We start from the raw sequence: 19,633 nt of genomic DNA on the forward strand, positions 1-19,633 counted from the left end.
CGCGCCGTCAGCAGTCAGCTGTCACTCTAGTGCGCGCGCAGTCCGTGGACGTACGCGATCGTACGTGAGATCGAGCTGTGTCCGCTGCGTCGTCGGGTCGTTGCGATTATATATTACAGTGCGTGAGATACACCGGACGAGATTTTCTCGGAGCGAGACGGATCGCGGGCGAGTGTGCGTGCGGGCAGGATATTATCTCCCGATCGGAGAGTAAGTGTAAGTGCGGGGAATATCGTGATATGCCGCGCTCGACATCGGTGCGGTCGCGCGTACAAATCTACATAGATAGTAGGTGGTGAAGTTAGCCGCTGACGAGTAGCGACGATCATCGGCGGCGGCGACGTCGTTGACAGTCCGCGGCTGCACCTGGGTGCATCGCCGCCCTCCGTCGCCGGCGGCACGTCGTGCTTGCATGCCACGCTCGGACGCGAGAATTGGAGCTCCCTGCTGGCGTTTCGCGGGGCTTGTCGAGGTAGGCCGCTTCGCCGATACCGTGTACATTCCTAGACTGGCGGTAAGTTATCCTCAGCGTCTTCCTCTCGATTATTATGTCGCGCGCTTAACGCTTATCGCGATTAATCAAATTGTCATAATTATCTGGCTATACTCTCTCGCGCTTTACGTTGCCTTTAACCTACTTATTTCCCGCAGATTCGAAGCGCGGTGAGTGTGTGTATATATACAGGCTTCGGGGTAAAAGAAAGAAAGACGAGGGGGGCAAAGTGCGACTGAAACACGAGTGATTTCACATTATAGTCAGTACTGTAAGAGAGAAAGAGATGGAGATATATAGAGAAAGAGAAGAAACGAAGGATCTCGGTTAAACATTTGCCGAAGTTAATTGATCTGTTTGTCTTTACTCACAGTTTTCGTACTCGGCATTTTTTCATGCGAGTTTGGATCGCTTCGAGAGCGATTATAAAAAATGACGTAATAGTTGTGCTAAATGCACTATCAGACGTCAACGTAATAATTTGGTTTAACTCGGTCGAAGACATTTTATTATATTGACACAGGAGATGTATATATATTATTTTTTTCTACATTTTTATATTTATGACTTTTTTTGCTTCGAAAGCACGAAGCTTTTATTTTTATACTAGTTTTTAGATCGTGCATTTGAATTGCATTTTCTTATGCTTTCCTGCAATGAAATAAGCGCCGTCTATTCTTTTCAGTCACACTTTCTGCTCTCGTAGTTTTTCTTTTTTTTTACAAAATACCAGTATATCCTGTATCTATTTTATTTTAACTAATATATCCTTAAGTATTTATCATTTACCTTTCTGCATATTCCTATTTTTTATATTTAAACAACTATGCAGGACATCTCACTGTAAGCGACCATCTCTTTTTTCTACAAATTAAAGAAAGTAGACCATAAAAAAGTAAAACTTCATTTTCAAACTGAATTATATTAGAAGTAACGATGATTGACATATTTTAAAAATAAATTTTGCGTGCTTGTAGCATCAAAGACTCGCCTAAAAATTATAATAGTTTTAATTCTTTCCCTATCTTTATAACAGATGCAAAAAATTCTTGGCGAAAAACTGAATCATATTAAATTAAATTCTCCTAATATCTCCATGTTGAATTCTTTGCATTCAAAATAAAATCAGGATATATTCCCTCGTGATTGTTTATTTGAGAACATGTGTTTTGCACTTTCTGCATACAGAATGCAATTAGTGATAGATGACCTCTAACAGCTGTTTCTGTGGTTGGAAACAGCTGTTTTTCTGTAAACACGATTTCTTTCGCGATGCTCTCCCACTTATATCTTTACCATTTACCACATGACCATACGTAAAGTTAGATACGGTATGACGTTTTTCTCATTCCGAGTTGAGGAATGATAAGAGAATGCAGAACAGTGGAATGGAATGTCTCTCGGACAATAAATAAAAGGACACTAAAAAATGTTTTGACTGCGCTTTCTGTGCAATATTTAAAAAGAGCACACTTTTTAAACTTACAAGGACTTTTTTTCTCTTTTTTCCTCAGCTTTTGTCTTTGAGATCTTTTTAAATTCATTTTTCCTCTCGAAGAAAAAAAGAAAGAATATAATAGAATAGAATATATGGGTAAAAATTAAAAATTAATAAGGCTCTCGAGAATAAAACAATTCACAAAATGGTAGGCTAGAAAGAGCCAACGCAGTTGTTAAGGCGTCAGATATATAATTATTAAAATCGAATTACAAAGATCTTCATATAAATAAAAATTAATATATAAAAAGCGTACGTTTCGACCTGTATTTAGGTCATTTTTCAATATTGTTGCGCTGAAGATGACCTAAATACAGGTCGAAACGTACGCTTTTTATATATTAATTTTTATTTATATGAAGATCTTTGTAATTCGATTTTAATAATTATATATCTGACGCCTAAACAACTGCGTTGGCTCTTTCTAGCCTACCATTTTGTGAATTGAGAATATATGGGATAATTTATTATACATGTTTTATATAGGAGACAGATAATTTTCTCGGAGTACTGTATAATAAATAAGAAAAGAAATGATGTAGATGTTATTAAAAAATACAAAAAAACTTAACGGTTGCAAAATTCAGTTAATTGATTAATTATTCAAAATTACAGACACACGCACACATCTTTCAGATCGATCAGTCTTTTAGGTCAAGTTAATCGCAACTAGAAATGACGTTCGAGAGGTGGAGGGAAAGAGAGAACGTATGAGGAAAAGAGAGGAAAGGGGGTGTTCAGGCACCCTGTGCGAACTTCGATCGTGCTTTTAGATGATCTGCGCAGCTCCGCCCTGCGCGATTTTCTCATAGCCGTGTTTCGGCGCGGGGGAAGCTAGAGAGAAGCGTTCTCCATTTAATCCCGGAATCCACACCGAGACGATTGTCAATTAACATCGACGCAGTTTCGCACGCGGGTCCAGAAGATTGCACTATTCGCGTGAAAAATGATTGAGATTATTTTTCAAACAAATTTCTCGGAATGCCCCTTCGATATTTAATAAAAGAATTATTTGTTTCGTAGACTCTCCCATTTTGACGCTGAAAAAAGTATCTTGATGCAAGAGTCGCGTTTATTTATCTCGATTCGCTAGCGTAGATTTTTCTCCAATATTTTTTCGAGGATTAAAATCAGAGATTCGAGGCGAAAATATTATTATTTTATGAAAACATTTACTTATTACGGTAACACCCTGCTCAACGATAGTCGAGCTAGTGTCGTTAAATCACGATGATTATGGCATTGGTCTTTATTGCTCGGAAGTAGGCAGTTTTCATTTCAGGGACTTTCGTTTATATATATATGTATAGGTAACAACGAGATAGAGAACGATACTAGGGCTGCTGATTTAGCATTGACGAGTCGTTTTACGCTCTTGATGTTTGGTAATAGCCATTTAACACTTTCAGATACAGACTGCAAGAGAAATTACGCGTCGCGATTTTCCCAGATGAATTCTTCACTTCTCATTCGAGGTGGAGATATTTAATTAAAAAAATATGTCGTAAAAAATTCATCTTGATCTTGAAATTCAAAATTAAATTTATTTTGTTTGTCGCGTTATATCTGTCAAGTAGATTTATTGGATAAAGAGAAGTCGCACTATGTATATCACATATTAAATGACACATATGATCTATTTATAATATATAAATACAGGGTGCCCCAGAATGATGGGGACTAAATTCGTGCGCAGATTCCTGGGATAATTTGGAGATGATTTTTCCTCAGCGAAAATGTCGAGGGAGGTCATTATTTTTTGCATGTTTCCAATTTTTGCCATCATGTATCTTTGTAACTAAACCTTAAATTAAAATTCTATTAAAGTAAACTCTACCTGAAATTAACTGAAGAATGTGAATTTATTATTATTTTATTTCCACAAGACTTCGTTTGCGAAAAACCCTTTATTTTCAATCGCTTATAACTTGAAAATTATTGGTGTCTCGACATTTTTGCTGAGGAAAAATCGTCTCCAAATGATCCCAGGAATCTGCACACGAATTTAGCCCCCATCATTCTGGGACACCCTGTATATTTAAAGCTCCTTTTGATAGGAAAACATTGACGTAAAAGGAGAATGAAATATTGAATTTCAGAATTTTAACATGATAGCAAACACATTGTAATTTTTAGAATATAATTGAAGCGAAAATCTTGATTTTATTGATGAATGCATAAATCTATCAATGTGCTACATAGTGTAATTTATTATCAGATACGTTAAAATTGAATGAACGATATTATTGCCTCCAACAAGACGAACGATCTTAAATACATCGCTAGAAAAACAAGAAGATGGTAGTTATATAATATTGTTAATAGGCTTATTATACCACCACAGTCGCCACACATTAATCCAGCTGAGGATCTTTGGTTTGAGTTGGATTTTGTTTCATATTTGTTCGAATATATACTTCGAATATATCTCGAGCAACTTTATTGTTCTATTATAGATAAAAAATAACCTTGAACGTTTTGCGCGCTGTTTCTTTAATAATCTTACAAAGAAATGCAAATTTTATTGATACTTGGATTGAAGTCTGATCACTCGCAATGGATTTAACCGGCTCATGCGATCTTGTAAACAATTTTATGTATAAAACCACGTGTATAAATGGTACATTCACAAGGACATTTCGATTCTTTTCATTCTTCGCATAAAGCAATTGAGCCATGCAAATTAATTATATGTAAAGGAAAAAAAGTTTGTTCCTCAAGTATTACAGAGAATACCATTGCAAGTTCACCATTAATCTACATTAATTATGAATTATAGAATGAATTATTATTCGATGCAAAAATATTCTACATGAAGAAATAATTGAGAATGTAACTTTGATTATTCTAGTACACGAGAAAGATAGAAAGAAAGGAAGGAGAGGGATTAAATTCTTTGCATTTTCTTAATTCTTTAGCACCGGACAACTTTGATTATATTTCACGCAATTTTTATATACATTCTTTTTTAATTCTGCGAAAATCCCGAAAAGATTAATAAAGTTTTGTGGAGTTCACGCGCAATGTGACCCTTGAAGAATTAAGCGTGAATTGCGTGTGGCACTTCGTTAATAGGGTCCAGGCTCCGATTACGTTGACGCTCGTCGATGAATTATTCAGCGTGCACAAATCCACGGAGAAGAATGGTAATTCTCGCGAAATTGTCAAGGTCAAACGCCGAGACGCGCGCGGTTTGGCACTTGTAAAATTTCTCGGCAGCCGAATCCCGACCGCTTGGATTTCGCACGCTGAAATTACGCGGCATTGCGTAATCATGCGCGAGGATCGTCCGCGGTAGCACGTTACCGCTCGTTGTTTATCGTTTGGTTCACACCCGATGCTCTTTTATGATGTACAGTAGTAGAGGAGACCGCGATACCTACAGGGACGCTCTTTTTATTCGTATTTTTTTTTTTTTAAATTCTTTTTACCATATATTTCCTGTGTACATTTCAATTTTTTGCATTTCAATTTATTGCTCATCAATTTTACTGGCTCCTTCTCTCTACATATTTATGATGAGTCTAAAAAAAGACTGACAAAATTTTGCGAAATAATTTTTTAAGCTGCTATTTTACAAATTTTTTTATCTAATAATTCTCAGAATACGAATACACATTATACGAGAAAAAGTTAAATTTTAGAATATATTTTTCGGTATCTATATCCATTCATTTTCACTAAAGTGCAATGTACATAGAGAACCAGGTCCTCCCGATATTGTTCACTTTACTTTTAATCACTTCCCCTTTTATTTTATATGCTCTCCCACTACTTAACATTTTCATTCTACTATCGTGGTCACGTGGGAAATGTGAAATAGTGGGAGAATAACGAAGAGCAGCGTAAGAGGAAGTGGTTAAGAGTAAAGTGGATGACATTAGTGTGTTCTCGGCACACATTCTTTTCATAGTTAAAACACACTCTGGTACTATCTGTCTGTTGTTGGGGCCACGTGTAGTACCTGTTTGTGTGTCCTAGCTGTTTGATTTTATTCTCGTTATATCAATGATTTTTTTCCATATATCCTCAATCATATTTCTCTGAAATTTTAAATTCAAAAATCGAGGACTTATACAAAAAATACAGGCATTGCACTGGAAAGAATGTAAGAAAAATCGCGAGACTTCGTCTATAAAACTTTTTCTCAGGCACTGCAGCGGCAACGATTTGAGACACAAATCGTTGATTTTATTGTTTTTTTCTAAGAAGTACGGCGCTTTATGGTTTCATGTATTTTTCTTCACAAAGCTTATAGACGGCGATGTAATCACCGTGGAAAGAAACGCAAACTTAATGCATACCATTTTGCTTTGCGTATTTAACAATGCAATGCGTGCGCGTTTACTTTCGCCTCCGCCTTTGATGCGATGTATTTATACTATCAAGTGGTTCGAGCGCTCTGAACTTGCAATAATATTTATCTATGGCAGAGCAACTGCCTCGCAAAAGTCTCCATATATTCTATATATACAAGGTGTCCTAAAATTCTTACTTTTTCTCAACCACACAGACTCTCAAACGATATTACCATTAATCCTTTTCTTAAAGAGAATTCAACTCGAACTTACTTTGCAATCTTCGATTATCCCTCGTACTTTGGCTATTTAAATAAAAGAAGCGAAAAGGAAAAAGACAGAGGATATAAAATCATAATAAAAAAATCATAATAAAAAAATTATAGTAAAAGAAAGATTAACACGAGAGCTAAACTGCAGTTGCATTAAGCTGCTTTAATCTGACATTATTTCAGAATACATATATTAATTGAATATTTTATATTATATAATATATATATAAAAGATATGATTAATGTTCTGAGATAATTAAAAATACTGCAAAGTTTTGTCCGCAGAATCTCTTTGTGAATATCACCGTGTGTCTGATGAATAGCACATGGTGTGTTGATAAGGACTGTAATGCATGTTCGTGGCAGAGAGATAACACGCGCTTTTTATTAATAACCGTTAAGTACACCAAGATTATAGCCACTCGTGCTTTCTCATCTGGCTGTTTTATTATTAGCGACAGCTCCTTCTCGCGTTAATTATATGCCAATATTATATATTCATTGTCTCCGCTTACCGTGTCTGATGATAGGTCAATGCCTGACGGAAGCTTTTTTTTAAACATAGTGATCCAGTCATTTCCAAATACGAAATAATTACAAATCTCGTAATTAATGTTATTATTTGTTTTATTTCATAACTATTAGAATACAATTAAAATCATGTAGAGTACAATTTAAAATAAATAAATATATATATATATATATATATATATATATTCATTTTTTTAAATAGAGAATAACAAATTTTTTTCGACATCTTTTTAAGCAAGTATCTTCGCATATTTGAGGGTAAAAAAACTTTCAAGTTGAAAAAAATAGATATCTCTCTATCCTCTTTAAATGCTTATATTATACACTACTGGAAAAATAATTCCAAGTATCTCATCGCGTTGTTCCTGAAAGAATTGCAATAAATTTTGTGAACGCAAATTATTTTTGTAGCACTAATTTTTTAATAACCGATAATGAAATAATAATATAATTTCGATATCTGAAATATCTCTATAAATATTCTTGCGTCATGACTCAGAGTTTGACAGTTTGACAGATGTATACGACACATACATATTACAAGACTAACTTAACATAAGAGACTAACAATTAAATAACATATTATATATTAAATTACATATTAAAAATTAAATAATTATATATTAAATATTAAATCAGTATAAAAGTATACACAGTTTGAAATGTTTCTGACCAACACAGTCATATATAATATGCATGAATATTTAGATTATGTGATATGTTGGATCCAACATGCGGAAATGTCAAGCGAATATGAATTTAGTTGAAATGTTAAGTCATACATATATGACAAGCAGTACTCGCGTGAATTACTCACGCGGTAAAAAAAGCGAGCACGTGGTGCAGCGTACTGTATACATATTCGCCGGACTTGTTTACGCTGGCATCCTTACAACGAGACAATTGATTTTGGTCGTAAAATGAGTTGCGCGAGAGAGCGCGAAGACGACGCCAGGAGAAGGGTGTTGTTGCAACGCGATAGCAACAGATGTGCACAGTAAGCGGTTAAAGCGTTATCTCGAAACTCGTGCGAATTTATGAGCTTTAGGCGATGTTGCAATCGGATGCATTATTATTCAGTCGTATTTACTCGTATTGCATAATTCTCGCGGAAGGGACAAAATTACAATCTGAACGAACAATTTCTTTCACACCGCGTCTGGAAATATATACTACATATCTCTTTGAACACTTCGAATCTGAATTTTAGATAAAATAGCAAACTAAAATTAGGCAATTTATTATGAGAAGGCAATAAACGAAACAAAATGATTATTTATTGTATTATTTGTAACGCGAATTAAGATAAGATAATTTTGTCATATTTCCTTTCACAGATGTGAAAAAATTAAGTATGTTACTCTTACTTGCGCTAACTAAGTGGTAACACTGAATATTTTCTTCTATCTCAGACAGAGATCTGTTTTATTATGCGCACAATATTTTTTTTCTGTCTTGCATGTTTATAGTCAAGTGACAAATATGAAGTACAACATAATAAAAAAGAAAGCGCTACAAAGAATATAAAAATATAGAATGAAAGATACAGAAATTTGGCTGTACACAAGTAAAAGTAAAATATATTTTATCTTCTTATATCTATGATGAAATAAGTGTTCACCTCATCACAAGAAAAATGTTTCGCTTATTAGAAGTTAGCGAGTTATCTCTTCAATTTAATATAAGCGAACTCAAACTTCCGCTCGTTTAATCTTGTTTCATTTTTGCCTAGACGAATTATTGGCAAGATTTGGAACAGTTATCTGAAAAATAAAATTTCAGAAAATAAAATACTTTCGTTAGAAGACAGCGATCAGTATTAAGCAATAATCTTTGTAACAAAGAAATATTATTCTTTATCAATCACCTATATTAACAAATTAGCTTCCTAATAGAGATAAAGATAAATTTATTACTAGATGGTAAAAATAACCGTCTTTTATATATATTTATATATATATTTTATATATATTTTTATATATATTTCTCTTCCAGATGAAAATTGAAACGTCTCAGGACCTGACGTAGATAGCAGGTGGGTGTGTGAAAGTCGCCAGAGCGGCCGCCATGAGAAAATTCGCGCCGTAGTTAAGCGATGTTAGTGACTGCCTCCCCGATGGACAATCCTCCGAACACGTTGTCGGTGCTCGAGGAGGAGGCGGCGAACATCGACGACGCGTTCCCGCCGCACGTCGATACCAGCAACATTGTCATACAGCCGGAGTCGCCTACCAGCAAGAAGCAAGCCTTGAAGACCTTCGCCGAGGTGAACGCGCTGCTGCAATCCAACAGAAAGCGGGAGGCAAAGCTAATCATACGGGAAAACGGTTGGCCCCTCAACAACGGCATCAGGGCGCAACTCTGGCCGGCGCTCTGCAATCAGCACGCGCATGGCAAGAACATGCTCGACGGATTCTACTGGGACATGGTGAACCAAGTCTTTGGAACAACAGGTTGGGAGATACGCCAAAAGTATCTTTTTTCTTCGGCTCATATTTTTTTTCACCCTTTACATTTGCGTATTTATATATTATCTATCGTAAAGGGACAAATGAGAATATATTATATGTATAATAGCAGCGCGACTGGTGTAATCTTATTTTATCGCACATTTATAATTTATAGCGTTCTTGACACATAGAAACATTTAAAAATATTAATGAATTTCTACAACATATTTTTGAAAGGCATTGACATTCGAAACACGAAAAATGCAGCTTCAAATGTAAAGATTCCAAATTTTTCAGCATGTTTAATATTTTCTTTTTTTTTTTATAATTGTTAACTGTACCTTCTTTGCTCATGGACACTTATATAATGTTTGAAATAATTTTGTCTGTGCAGAATTACCAGAAAAGTCAATCATGCTACCACCGTTCGTCGATAGTACACATTGCTTATCTTACAATTTAACGATAAAGGGCAGAAACGTTGCGGACAGAATCGTCTCAGTACTGGGATACGCTTGTCCTGACATCACGTACAGCCCATCCCTTTATCCATTAACTGCACTTCTCTTGCATTTCGTGCCAGGTGAGTTAAAACTAAGTTTATGCTGTAAGTCAATAATAACTTGACACATTAAAGCGTTACGTAAGAATGTGATTATTTCTCGCTTTATTAACAAAATATCGCGAATTTGTGGCCAAAAGGAATTTACGGTAAAAAGCGAGAAATAATATATATTTTCTTTTTTTTCGGTAAGGGAAAATCGACTCAAAATTGGCCAATGAAGTCGCAGTTGAAAGAAAATGCACTTAATGAGGGCAATCTGTATATACAAAGTGAGTCATGCAGTTTGAACAGGACATATTTTCTTATAATTGACGATAGAAAAATACAGTAAAGATTTAATAATGTTTAACTTCGACTTAATTTTTTCAATCTTGAAAGTTTTTCCCGAGAAATATAAGTTACGAAAAAATTTTATTCTGTATTTCTGGTTTATATTTATATTAGAACTCGTTTTTCTTGCGCACACACATACACAAAACACGCACGTATAGTATGTATATTACGATACATCTTTATACATTCATACACAAAAATATATGCAATGTACTCATGGATCGATACTATTAATTACAAATTGCAATTACTTATAAGAACTTTTGTCAGTTGCATATGTAATTTACGATATTACTTTTAATCGAAAATCATTAATAGATTAATTGCGATTTTACGCATCTTTTAATACAATATTGAGGCTTAAAGTATAAGTAAATTTATCATATATGATAATAACAGATTTGTTTATTTCCAATAAACTGCTATTTATATTATTTTTGGAATATTATTTTTTAGAGGAGGAATGTTATCACTGTATGGCCACTTTGGTAGCAGCCAAAGAAAAAACGTTCATCACGCAAACTAAACTTCTTTATGAAGTCACGTGGAAAACGGTAGAGCAGATCACTAAAAAACACGTTGTAAGTAGCAATCAATGTCTAAAATTGAAGTTGCAAATAGTAATACTTATTCTTAATTAGTTTCTCTCTCTCTCTCTCTCTCTCTCTCTCTCTCTCTCTCTCTCTCTCTCTCTCTCTCTCTCTCTCTCTCTCTCTCTCTCTCTCTCTCTCTCTCTCTCTCTCTCTCTCTCTCTCTCTCTCTCTCTCTCTCTCTCTCTCTCTCTCTCTCTCTCTCTCTCTCTCTCTCTCTCACACACACACACACACACACACACACACACACACACACACACACACACACACACACACACATTTTCTTTATATAGTAAAAGTAAATTATTATATAAAAAATATATATATTATTATATAAATCGTTATATTATTATATAAATATTAATTTATATTAATTATATTAGTAAATATATATATATATAATATATATTTTTATAATTAATATATCATATAATTCATCATTTTAAGAAATCAGCTGCTGTACATTTAGCGAGGCATTGCTCCGGCTCAAGGGCGGAAAGAATCTACATGGACTGGATCTGGTGGATTCTTCAACTTCTTCCATTTCAACATCTAGTCAGGGTTATGGACTGTTTTCTCCATGAAGGCATTAAGGTTTATTTATTTCATCTTTAATTTTTTATTCTCACTCTCTCTCTTTCTCTCTTTTCCCTCTGCATTAACAAATACTATAAGTTTTTTTATGTATATACATATAAGATCTACTTATATGATTTGTCATATTTATCAAAGAATTCCGAGAACTGATTTGAACTATTTGAAATGGAAAACTCCCAACATTAATTCTGACTGCATTCAAGTCAAAACTAGAAGAACTGCCTGACATAAGACCGTCCGTCTAACATACGTATGAAGTGCGAGAAAAATTGGCGTTCCTCCAACTGATAGATAAAGATGAACTGCACGTTATATGTATTCTGTGCAGTGCACTTATATTCTAGAAATAGTACAAATGTTAAATTCGATGATTGACTTGATGCCAGCGGAAAGTTGTTTGCGGACATTTTTATGCCCTGTATATCAGATTGTGCATAAAATTGTTCTTTTCGGATATTTATCCATATCATTATACAGTCTTGGATCCAAAAATTGCGACATTTTATTTTACAAGATTTAAAACGCACAGAAATGTAGATTTATTATTAGTTCTACGATACTATAGTACATATAATGAATAATTTACGTGATAGCTGCAAATTTTTTTTTTCTCGTATTTTTATATGCTTAAAATTATTAATTGTAGATATCATTTCGTAACAATCGTCAGCAAAAATTCTTTTTTTCATGTGCAGAAATATACTTTTTAAATACAAGCATTAAATTATTACAGAGATGTAATTGCCATAGTACATAATTATCATAAAAATAATTGTAATTAAATTTTTGTTTTCAGGTCTTCTATCGGGTTGCTATGGCTATAGTTTTATTATTCTATAAGCATTCTTCGCCACAGAGTTCAGAATGGATGAATGAGATTTCGAGGAATGGTATAGACGCTGCTCTATCTAAGTTTTGTAGACAAATACCAGTAAGTAATAAAATTTAAAATATATATTGTGTTTGTCAATAGTATCATTTATCATGTAATTTGATATACTTGTATTTTCAACGTTTCAATTTCTGTTTGTAATATTTTTTCCATTCTTTCTACACATGGGTCGGTCTATAGGTATCAAATCTTTTTCCTGGATATTAGCCTCCTTATATTTTAATAGATATTACAGTTCGGAACACAACAGATTTTTCTTATCTTTTATTTAAAAAAATATTTTATTTAAATTTTTATTTAAATATACAAATATAAAAAGGAAAATATAAACAATATTTTTATCTTTTAATATTAAGCAAATTTACTTGCTGCATAATACTTGCTATATTATTTCTTTTTATAAAGACATTTTTTTTCTGTTGCATTTTATAATCTTACAAAACTTTAATTTTTAAAAATATTAACAATGTATTATCAATTTTCAGGTGACGCCTGCCAAGTTTCTGCGCACCGCCTTTGGGATTCGCGGACTCAGCTCAGCATACATATCACGGGTCTTTCTACGCACGGAAATGGCTCTCAAAAGTAAGAGTGTCCTGACGGGATCCCGATCTTTGGCCAGATCACGCTCGACAGACAATCTGCCTACCAGTCAATCCCAAGTCAACATTCAGATGATGTCACACACACTCACAATACGAGAAGTATGTTGTTCATCTATCTATCTTCTTTTACTAACTTTTTGTATTTAGCTGAATTTATTAATAACATTTTGCTTATATATATTAACATATCCATTAATTAGAATACTTGGAATTTTAGTATTACGTATATAGATTGTGGTAAAATGACCAGATAGGTTTTATTGTGGATTCTTTGCCCGACTTTTTCCCCAGAATATTTTTTTCAAGAAGAATTAACCCCAAGACACTTATGATTTGCAAATATTTATTAATTAAAGAACAAGAAAAAATTGATTTGATAGGCAGGATAGTGATATAAATGTGATTAATAAAAGCATAGGTTTTTTTTTTACTTTGATAGGTAGTATTAGTACTTAAATATGAATGCAATTAATTGCTAACATAGGAAAATGGTATTAGTAAAAAATGATAATTTTTATAAATAATAATTTTCAGCATGTTTTTGTGGATGTAATACACACACATCGTGCACAAAATTTTTGTATTTAATTTTTATTATATATTTATATATATTGGATATTCTGAAGAGATGTGTATAGAAGTTCTGTTAGTGGAATTTTCAATGTATTTTTTTTATAATTGGATATTAAATTATTCATTATTTATTCAATAATTGACATTTAAATCAAAACTTTACAGAAAACAACTACTGAAATTAATTGATAAATAAGATTTTATTTTATCTTTTTTGAATCTTATTTCGATTTTTTTATTTATTCTTTTATTTAATCCCTTCCATTTAAAAGAATGTCTTCAACAAGTCTAAGTTTTAAATTAACAGTGTTGATATATTTATGATATTATATATATGATATATTTATATATATATATATATATGATATAAAAAATTTAATATAAATTCAATATAAAACAAGCAATTATCTCAATTTTTAACAAATCATATATTAAAATTAAATAATAATTCAAATTAAATATTATAAGCTGCAATATTTTCTATAAAAATATTAATTCCACAAAAGCAGAACTCTATTATAAGCATCTGAAACCTATATCTAGGGAAGAGAATTTGTATGCACGAGTGTAATTTTAATTAACGAAACTTTTACAGATGGCAAATATGAAGTTTTTATAATTTTATATGGTATGCAATGTTTTATTATCCTGGTATTAATTAACCAGCCTCTTTTATTTCCTAAAAAGAAAGGGAGATATATAGCAAATAAAGCTTATATTTTAATAGTTTGTGTGAATTGATCTATTATAAGTATAACAATAATCCATAAAAATTGTTCATATTGTGAAAGAAAGAAGCAACTTTATCATTCAAAAAATTATAGTATATCGCTGTTCAATAAAAAATATAGTTATGTATTTCAGGATTGGTACAAATTTGATTTAACAGAATTTATTTACGAATCATATAAATTTTATCTGGTTTTTTTTTTAATGTGGTTTGTGATTTCAGATAATTGATGATTATTTTTTGTGCATGATTTTTTATAATTCATGATCAAGTTTAAATGCTATCAGTAATTAATTGTTATAAAACGCTATTATTTAATCAAAATATTTGTTATTCGAAAAATTAGTATAAATATTTTTAATAATGAAAGAAAAAATGAAGCTACTTCTCATAATCAGTTACTCAATATAGACACAGCGTCTACAAATCACTGTACATTTTCATAATAGAGCTCAGTTCAAACGATTAAATATAAACTTTATTTTTTACAATCTGTCTCCTTCAATTTAAGAAATGATAGGGGTCTTTTACGTTTGGTTGCTCCATATAATTCCTCTTACTTTGTAACAAGGATTGAAACAGTTATAATTTCGTTGAGTTCGAATTTCGATGTTACAGGTATGCAAGAAAAGACTTTATGGCGATTATCGCGTTTCATTTGCTCACGGATAAACGTAAGAATCATTATCATGTGCATGCCTATGATGTCCAAATCTCAATTCGACGAAATTTCGGAATGCTACAATAAATCATGATATCACTAATAAGCAGATAATTTCTCATGAAAAAAAAAAAACAAGTAAAAGATATTGATTTTCCTTGATTTTGAATTTTTTTACATGAGAAAAATTGTCTCTTTAAATCGATTGTATCATAATTTATTGAACATCCTGTACACTGGTTTCAATCTCCGCTTTGTACAGTCCAGCGTGTTAAAGTAGACTCTTGTAGGGTTTGTTGAACCTCTGAATCTCTCAATGATTCCATTTGTTTTCAGAAAGAATGTGAAGACACGTACAAAGACAGGGTATCGTATAATTATCTTTTTGGGAAATGTGTTGTCAATTTCATTGTGCTCTGCCCACCGTTATCCCTTCCTCTATATACTCTGAGATATTATTTATATTACACTCATACTATCTATTCACTCATTGCCATACATTTGTCGTGCCAGCTTTGTCGCTGTGATTCCTCTAATACGTCTCCTTATCGCGATACGACAGTAACCAATATAATCTCGCAATGTCTACTGCAACGCATAATGTGAAACTCTCGCTGGCTTTTCGGTGTGGCTCCGCGTGTACCGATGCGAGTTGCGACTTGAAAGTAAAATATGAATATAAAAAAAAACAGGATCTTATCTTAATTAAATGATTTTAATCGAGCCTTGCTTAGCGAGCGTTTAATATCAATTTCACTCCCCTCTGTGTGACCTATTACAAATTCACAATTCTATTTTTTAAATGTAACTCTATTGTATCAATGCAGGTATTTTATTAGCTTTATAGAGGATGCTTTTCGTAGATATAACTCTGTTCACATACATCGTATCTGTTATTCGACAAACATCTAAATCATGTTCTATGTATTTTATTACACATTTCTTTGTGTATTGAAGCCCATGAATTCACAATTCTATTAACAGAATTAAAATTGAAACGAATAGATGAGAAAATTATATTTTTAATTTTTAGGTATATATAATATCAAAAATTGTATAACAAAAATTACAATTTTTTTTGATAGTTTGTTGAGGAAATAGTCCCCAAATTTATCATAGGAGCCAATGTGATTAAAAATGTCGGTTTTTACCTCTATATCCTGTCTTATGTAGTTAACAATATTTTTTGTATCATAGAAAAGGAATTAAGAGCTGGTGATAATGATAGATGCATCTTCATTGTATACTGAGATGTTACTTTCTCTGTTAGGAGATTATGAGTCTTAGATCTTGCACTTGAGATTAAGATCTTGCACTGACCTCAAATTTTTTATGCCCTGAAACTATGCGAGAGAGAATGGTTTTTATACATATGACAATTGATCAAGGTTTACGCACACACACATGTTATCTATTAATCATCGAAATAGTCTTTTTAACACATTTCATAAAAATGTATTCTATCAAAAACAAGTTATAGCATGCAAAATGACTCTATTTTGATGTATAGTGTATAGTAGTAGGAAAAAAGAATTTATATAATTTTTCGCTAATTTTTATATGAATCTAGTGATGTAGCAAGATTAGGAGCCCCATACTATCATCTTATTTAAAGATGACGGGATTGTTAATATGAAATTCACGAAAATGTATTATCCGTAATGAGTGAAAGAAGAAAATTTGCACACCCTGGTCCTTTTTTTTAAATTTATATGATAAAAAAATATCCATTCCCCTCGGAATATTCGTGCGGTAGGTACATGCAAATTACCGTTTGCACCGGTACCGTTAACGCGCTGAGCACTGTACATCGATGTAACTGATGCGTTTGTGCTGTCTTGTGTTGTGCTGCCTTCACTGGAATGATGGATTAAATGGTACCGGGTATATAGGGTGCGCACAGTCCTGGACCACGCGCCCTGTCAATGGGTGTTTACCCCATACAAAGTATATGCTCCCAGATCCTAGATGTGCCTGATGTAAGTACTCTCATACGGCCGTCCTTTCATTGATCGAATTGAAATTCGAAAGTTCCGTCGAGTAGGTCTTTAGATCTTTGGGCTTGCATGTATTGTCGTCGTTGGTATACATGCAATTGTCAAGGAATGTACATATACCGTACATATACAGAGCATTTTTCAGAGTGTCATTGAAATACTTTATACGATATCATTTTTTTGAAATAGGGAATGTAATCAGAGGAGATTTACTTTACGCGCTAAGAAGTCTTGAAAGATAAACTGAGGCATATCATTCGAAATGGAAATGTGTACGTAATTGATAATTAGATAAAACAAATAATTTTTGAAATTAAATATTTCCATATATTAGAGAAAAAAAGAGAGTATGTGTAAAGAGGAAAACTGGATAAAAAAAGAAACAGAATGTGCAGCTGAAAAGAATGCATTTATCATCGCTAGCGCAAAAATTCATGTTGACGTCTCGTTAACATCCATCTATATTTTTATCTCTAACCGAGTGATGCTGTGCCCTGACTGTGTTGCATGACGAATGACATTATGCACTGATTTTGCAAAAGGATACGGATGTTTCTTTTCGCCAGCATATCATATCTGTTATATCATCACATGTTTTGGTGACATCCCACATGCAAAATATAAAAACATTTTATTATTAGAATTAATATTTATAAGAAAATATTTTTGCGATATAATATATATAAATAGGAAACGTACTAATTATTTTCTTATTTTGTATATATATTTTTTATAGAGATATGTGTGCGTATGTGTAAATATGTAGAGATATGTGTGCATATGTGTAGGTCATTATATAAGAATAATTTAATCAGAATATATATTGATATCAGAATAATTTAGCATAAATTAACTTATGAAGTATTAATTAAATTATGAAGTTATAAGCGCCGACGTGCATAATTACAAATTGGTACATAAAACTGCTATGTCAATTGTAAGCAATTAACATATAGAAAATAATGAAATGACAAATGTTATATTATTTTTATAAGAAAAAATATAGTCGAATTTTCTTTTCGTGACATGTATGCGCAAGAAGAATTAAGATATTTTGAAAATATCTATGAAATTTCTCAATTAAATTACACATAGTATAATATGTATGTTTACATCTCACAGTTAAATCTTTCATGATTATACCATTTATAAAATGGATAATTGCCAACAAATAAATTTTAATATTTTTTTTGCTTTGTTATCATTTTGTTATGGAAAAATACAGTAAAGAGATAAAGTGCTGAAAAGCAAGAAACAATGATAGAGATTTTCGCAAAAAATGTCTTTAACTCAATCATATTATTATGTTTGTGTATCTTTCACTGATTTTTATATACTTATATTATATCTTATACGACTACGTTCAACAAACAATGAGTTTTATCATCGTTGAAAACAAACAATTTTCAATCTTTATTAACATGTCGATTATTGTATTTTTCCGTAAAACAGCTGATAATCATTTTAATTTAATGTCACAATCGAGCGCATGTTTTACCGTGATTTAGTTTGCTCTTCTTATTAGCCGTTGAAAACTAATGTTTGCACAATTATAAAAATTGGTCTTTTACTTTTCATGTCTGATTAATTATTTGAATCTGTTTATTCGCCAGTTATTCACCTTATGGTCGTGGCTACCGATGAGAATCACGATGTACCAGCCTATTTTGTTGTACACGACCGAGGAACATGGATGCTCCTTAACGACATTCTATGTGCGAGTTGAGCAACACGAGCCCACTCTCCTGATGATAAAAACCTGTAACAACGAGGTAAAAGAATATCTTTATTGCTCAATGAATATTTAATTACTTTTTCATACTTATATCTCAAAATATTGATAATAATTCTCCTTCGAAAGAAAATTTAATTGCACTATTATATTTTTTCTCTTAAACCAAATTGTGTATAAACTTTTTTTTATTTTAAATAGCTTATAACAAATAATTTTTGCTGTATATTTTAAGCCGGATGTGTTAGTGCATTCTTGTGCTTGTCATGTATACTTATAATCAATAATATTTTGATTTTTACTTATATAATATATAAATATAAATAAACAAATTCAATTATATAATAATATATATATACAAAACATATTTTGATAAATAAATATAATAATAATAATTTAATTAGATATTTCATTATAGAAATCTCAAAAAATTAACATATTTCATTTTACTAATTTTTCAGGTATTTGGAGCTTACTGTTCCACAAGATGGTGCGAGCGTAATATGAAAGATGACAAAGGACAAAGACAAGCGTACTTTGGTACTGGCGAGACATTCCTGTTCAGCTTGTATCCTGAGCGAGCCAAGTATCCTTGGGTAGGCATGGATTCATCGCATAACGACTCCAGAGTACATCACTCGGCTGAACTATTTATGGCTGCGGATTCGAGAATGATAACTATCGGTGGCGGGTGAGCTATAATATAAAATAATATAAAAGAATTTACTGCATGATAATAAAATCATCGATTAGACTGTCGTAATGTTATATTCAATACGTAAATATATATTTAAATAAAAGAAATTGAGATGA

The 19,633-nt window shown here is 32.2% G+C and overlaps 1 protein-coding gene across 5 annotated transcripts in view; it reads left to right on the forward strand.

The window, feature by feature from the left end:
• The window catches only part of Sky (GTPase-activating protein skywalker), a 23,892-nt gene continuing 4,259 nt past the window's right edge, over positions 1–19,633 (forward strand). The window contains exons 1-11 of one of the 5 annotated variants that reach the window (XM_083036902.1): positions 1–514; positions 9,088–9,545; positions 9,937–10,125; positions 10,897–11,021; positions 11,481–11,627; positions 12,427–12,561; positions 13,008–13,226; positions 15,428–15,457; positions 16,984–17,070; positions 18,702–18,860; positions 19,282–19,511. In XM_083036902.1, coding sequence (XP_082893028.1) covers positions 9,188–9,545; positions 9,937–10,125; positions 10,897–11,021; positions 11,481–11,627; positions 12,427–12,561; positions 13,008–13,226; positions 15,428–15,457; positions 16,984–17,070; positions 18,702–18,860; positions 19,282–19,511 — 1,679 coding nt within the window. In that variant the 5' untranslated portion in view covers positions 1–514; positions 9,088–9,187. The remainder of the gene's footprint in view (positions 515–9,087; positions 9,546–9,936; positions 10,126–10,896; positions 11,022–11,480; positions 11,628–12,426; positions 12,562–13,007; positions 13,227–15,427; positions 15,458–16,983; positions 17,071–18,701; positions 18,861–19,281; positions 19,512–19,633) is intronic. The other 4 variants (XM_083036912.1, XM_083036919.1, XM_083036927.1 and 1 more) reach the window with 4 other exon arrangements.

The sequence above is a fragment of the Prenolepis imparis genome, unplaced genomic scaffold (assembly GCF_030444845.1).
Source record: "Prenolepis imparis isolate NDT839.2.m4 unplaced genomic scaffold, iyPreImpa1.0 SCAF_1, whole genome shotgun sequence".
NCBI lineage: Eukaryota > Metazoa > Arthropoda > Insecta > Hymenoptera > Formicidae > Prenolepis > Prenolepis imparis.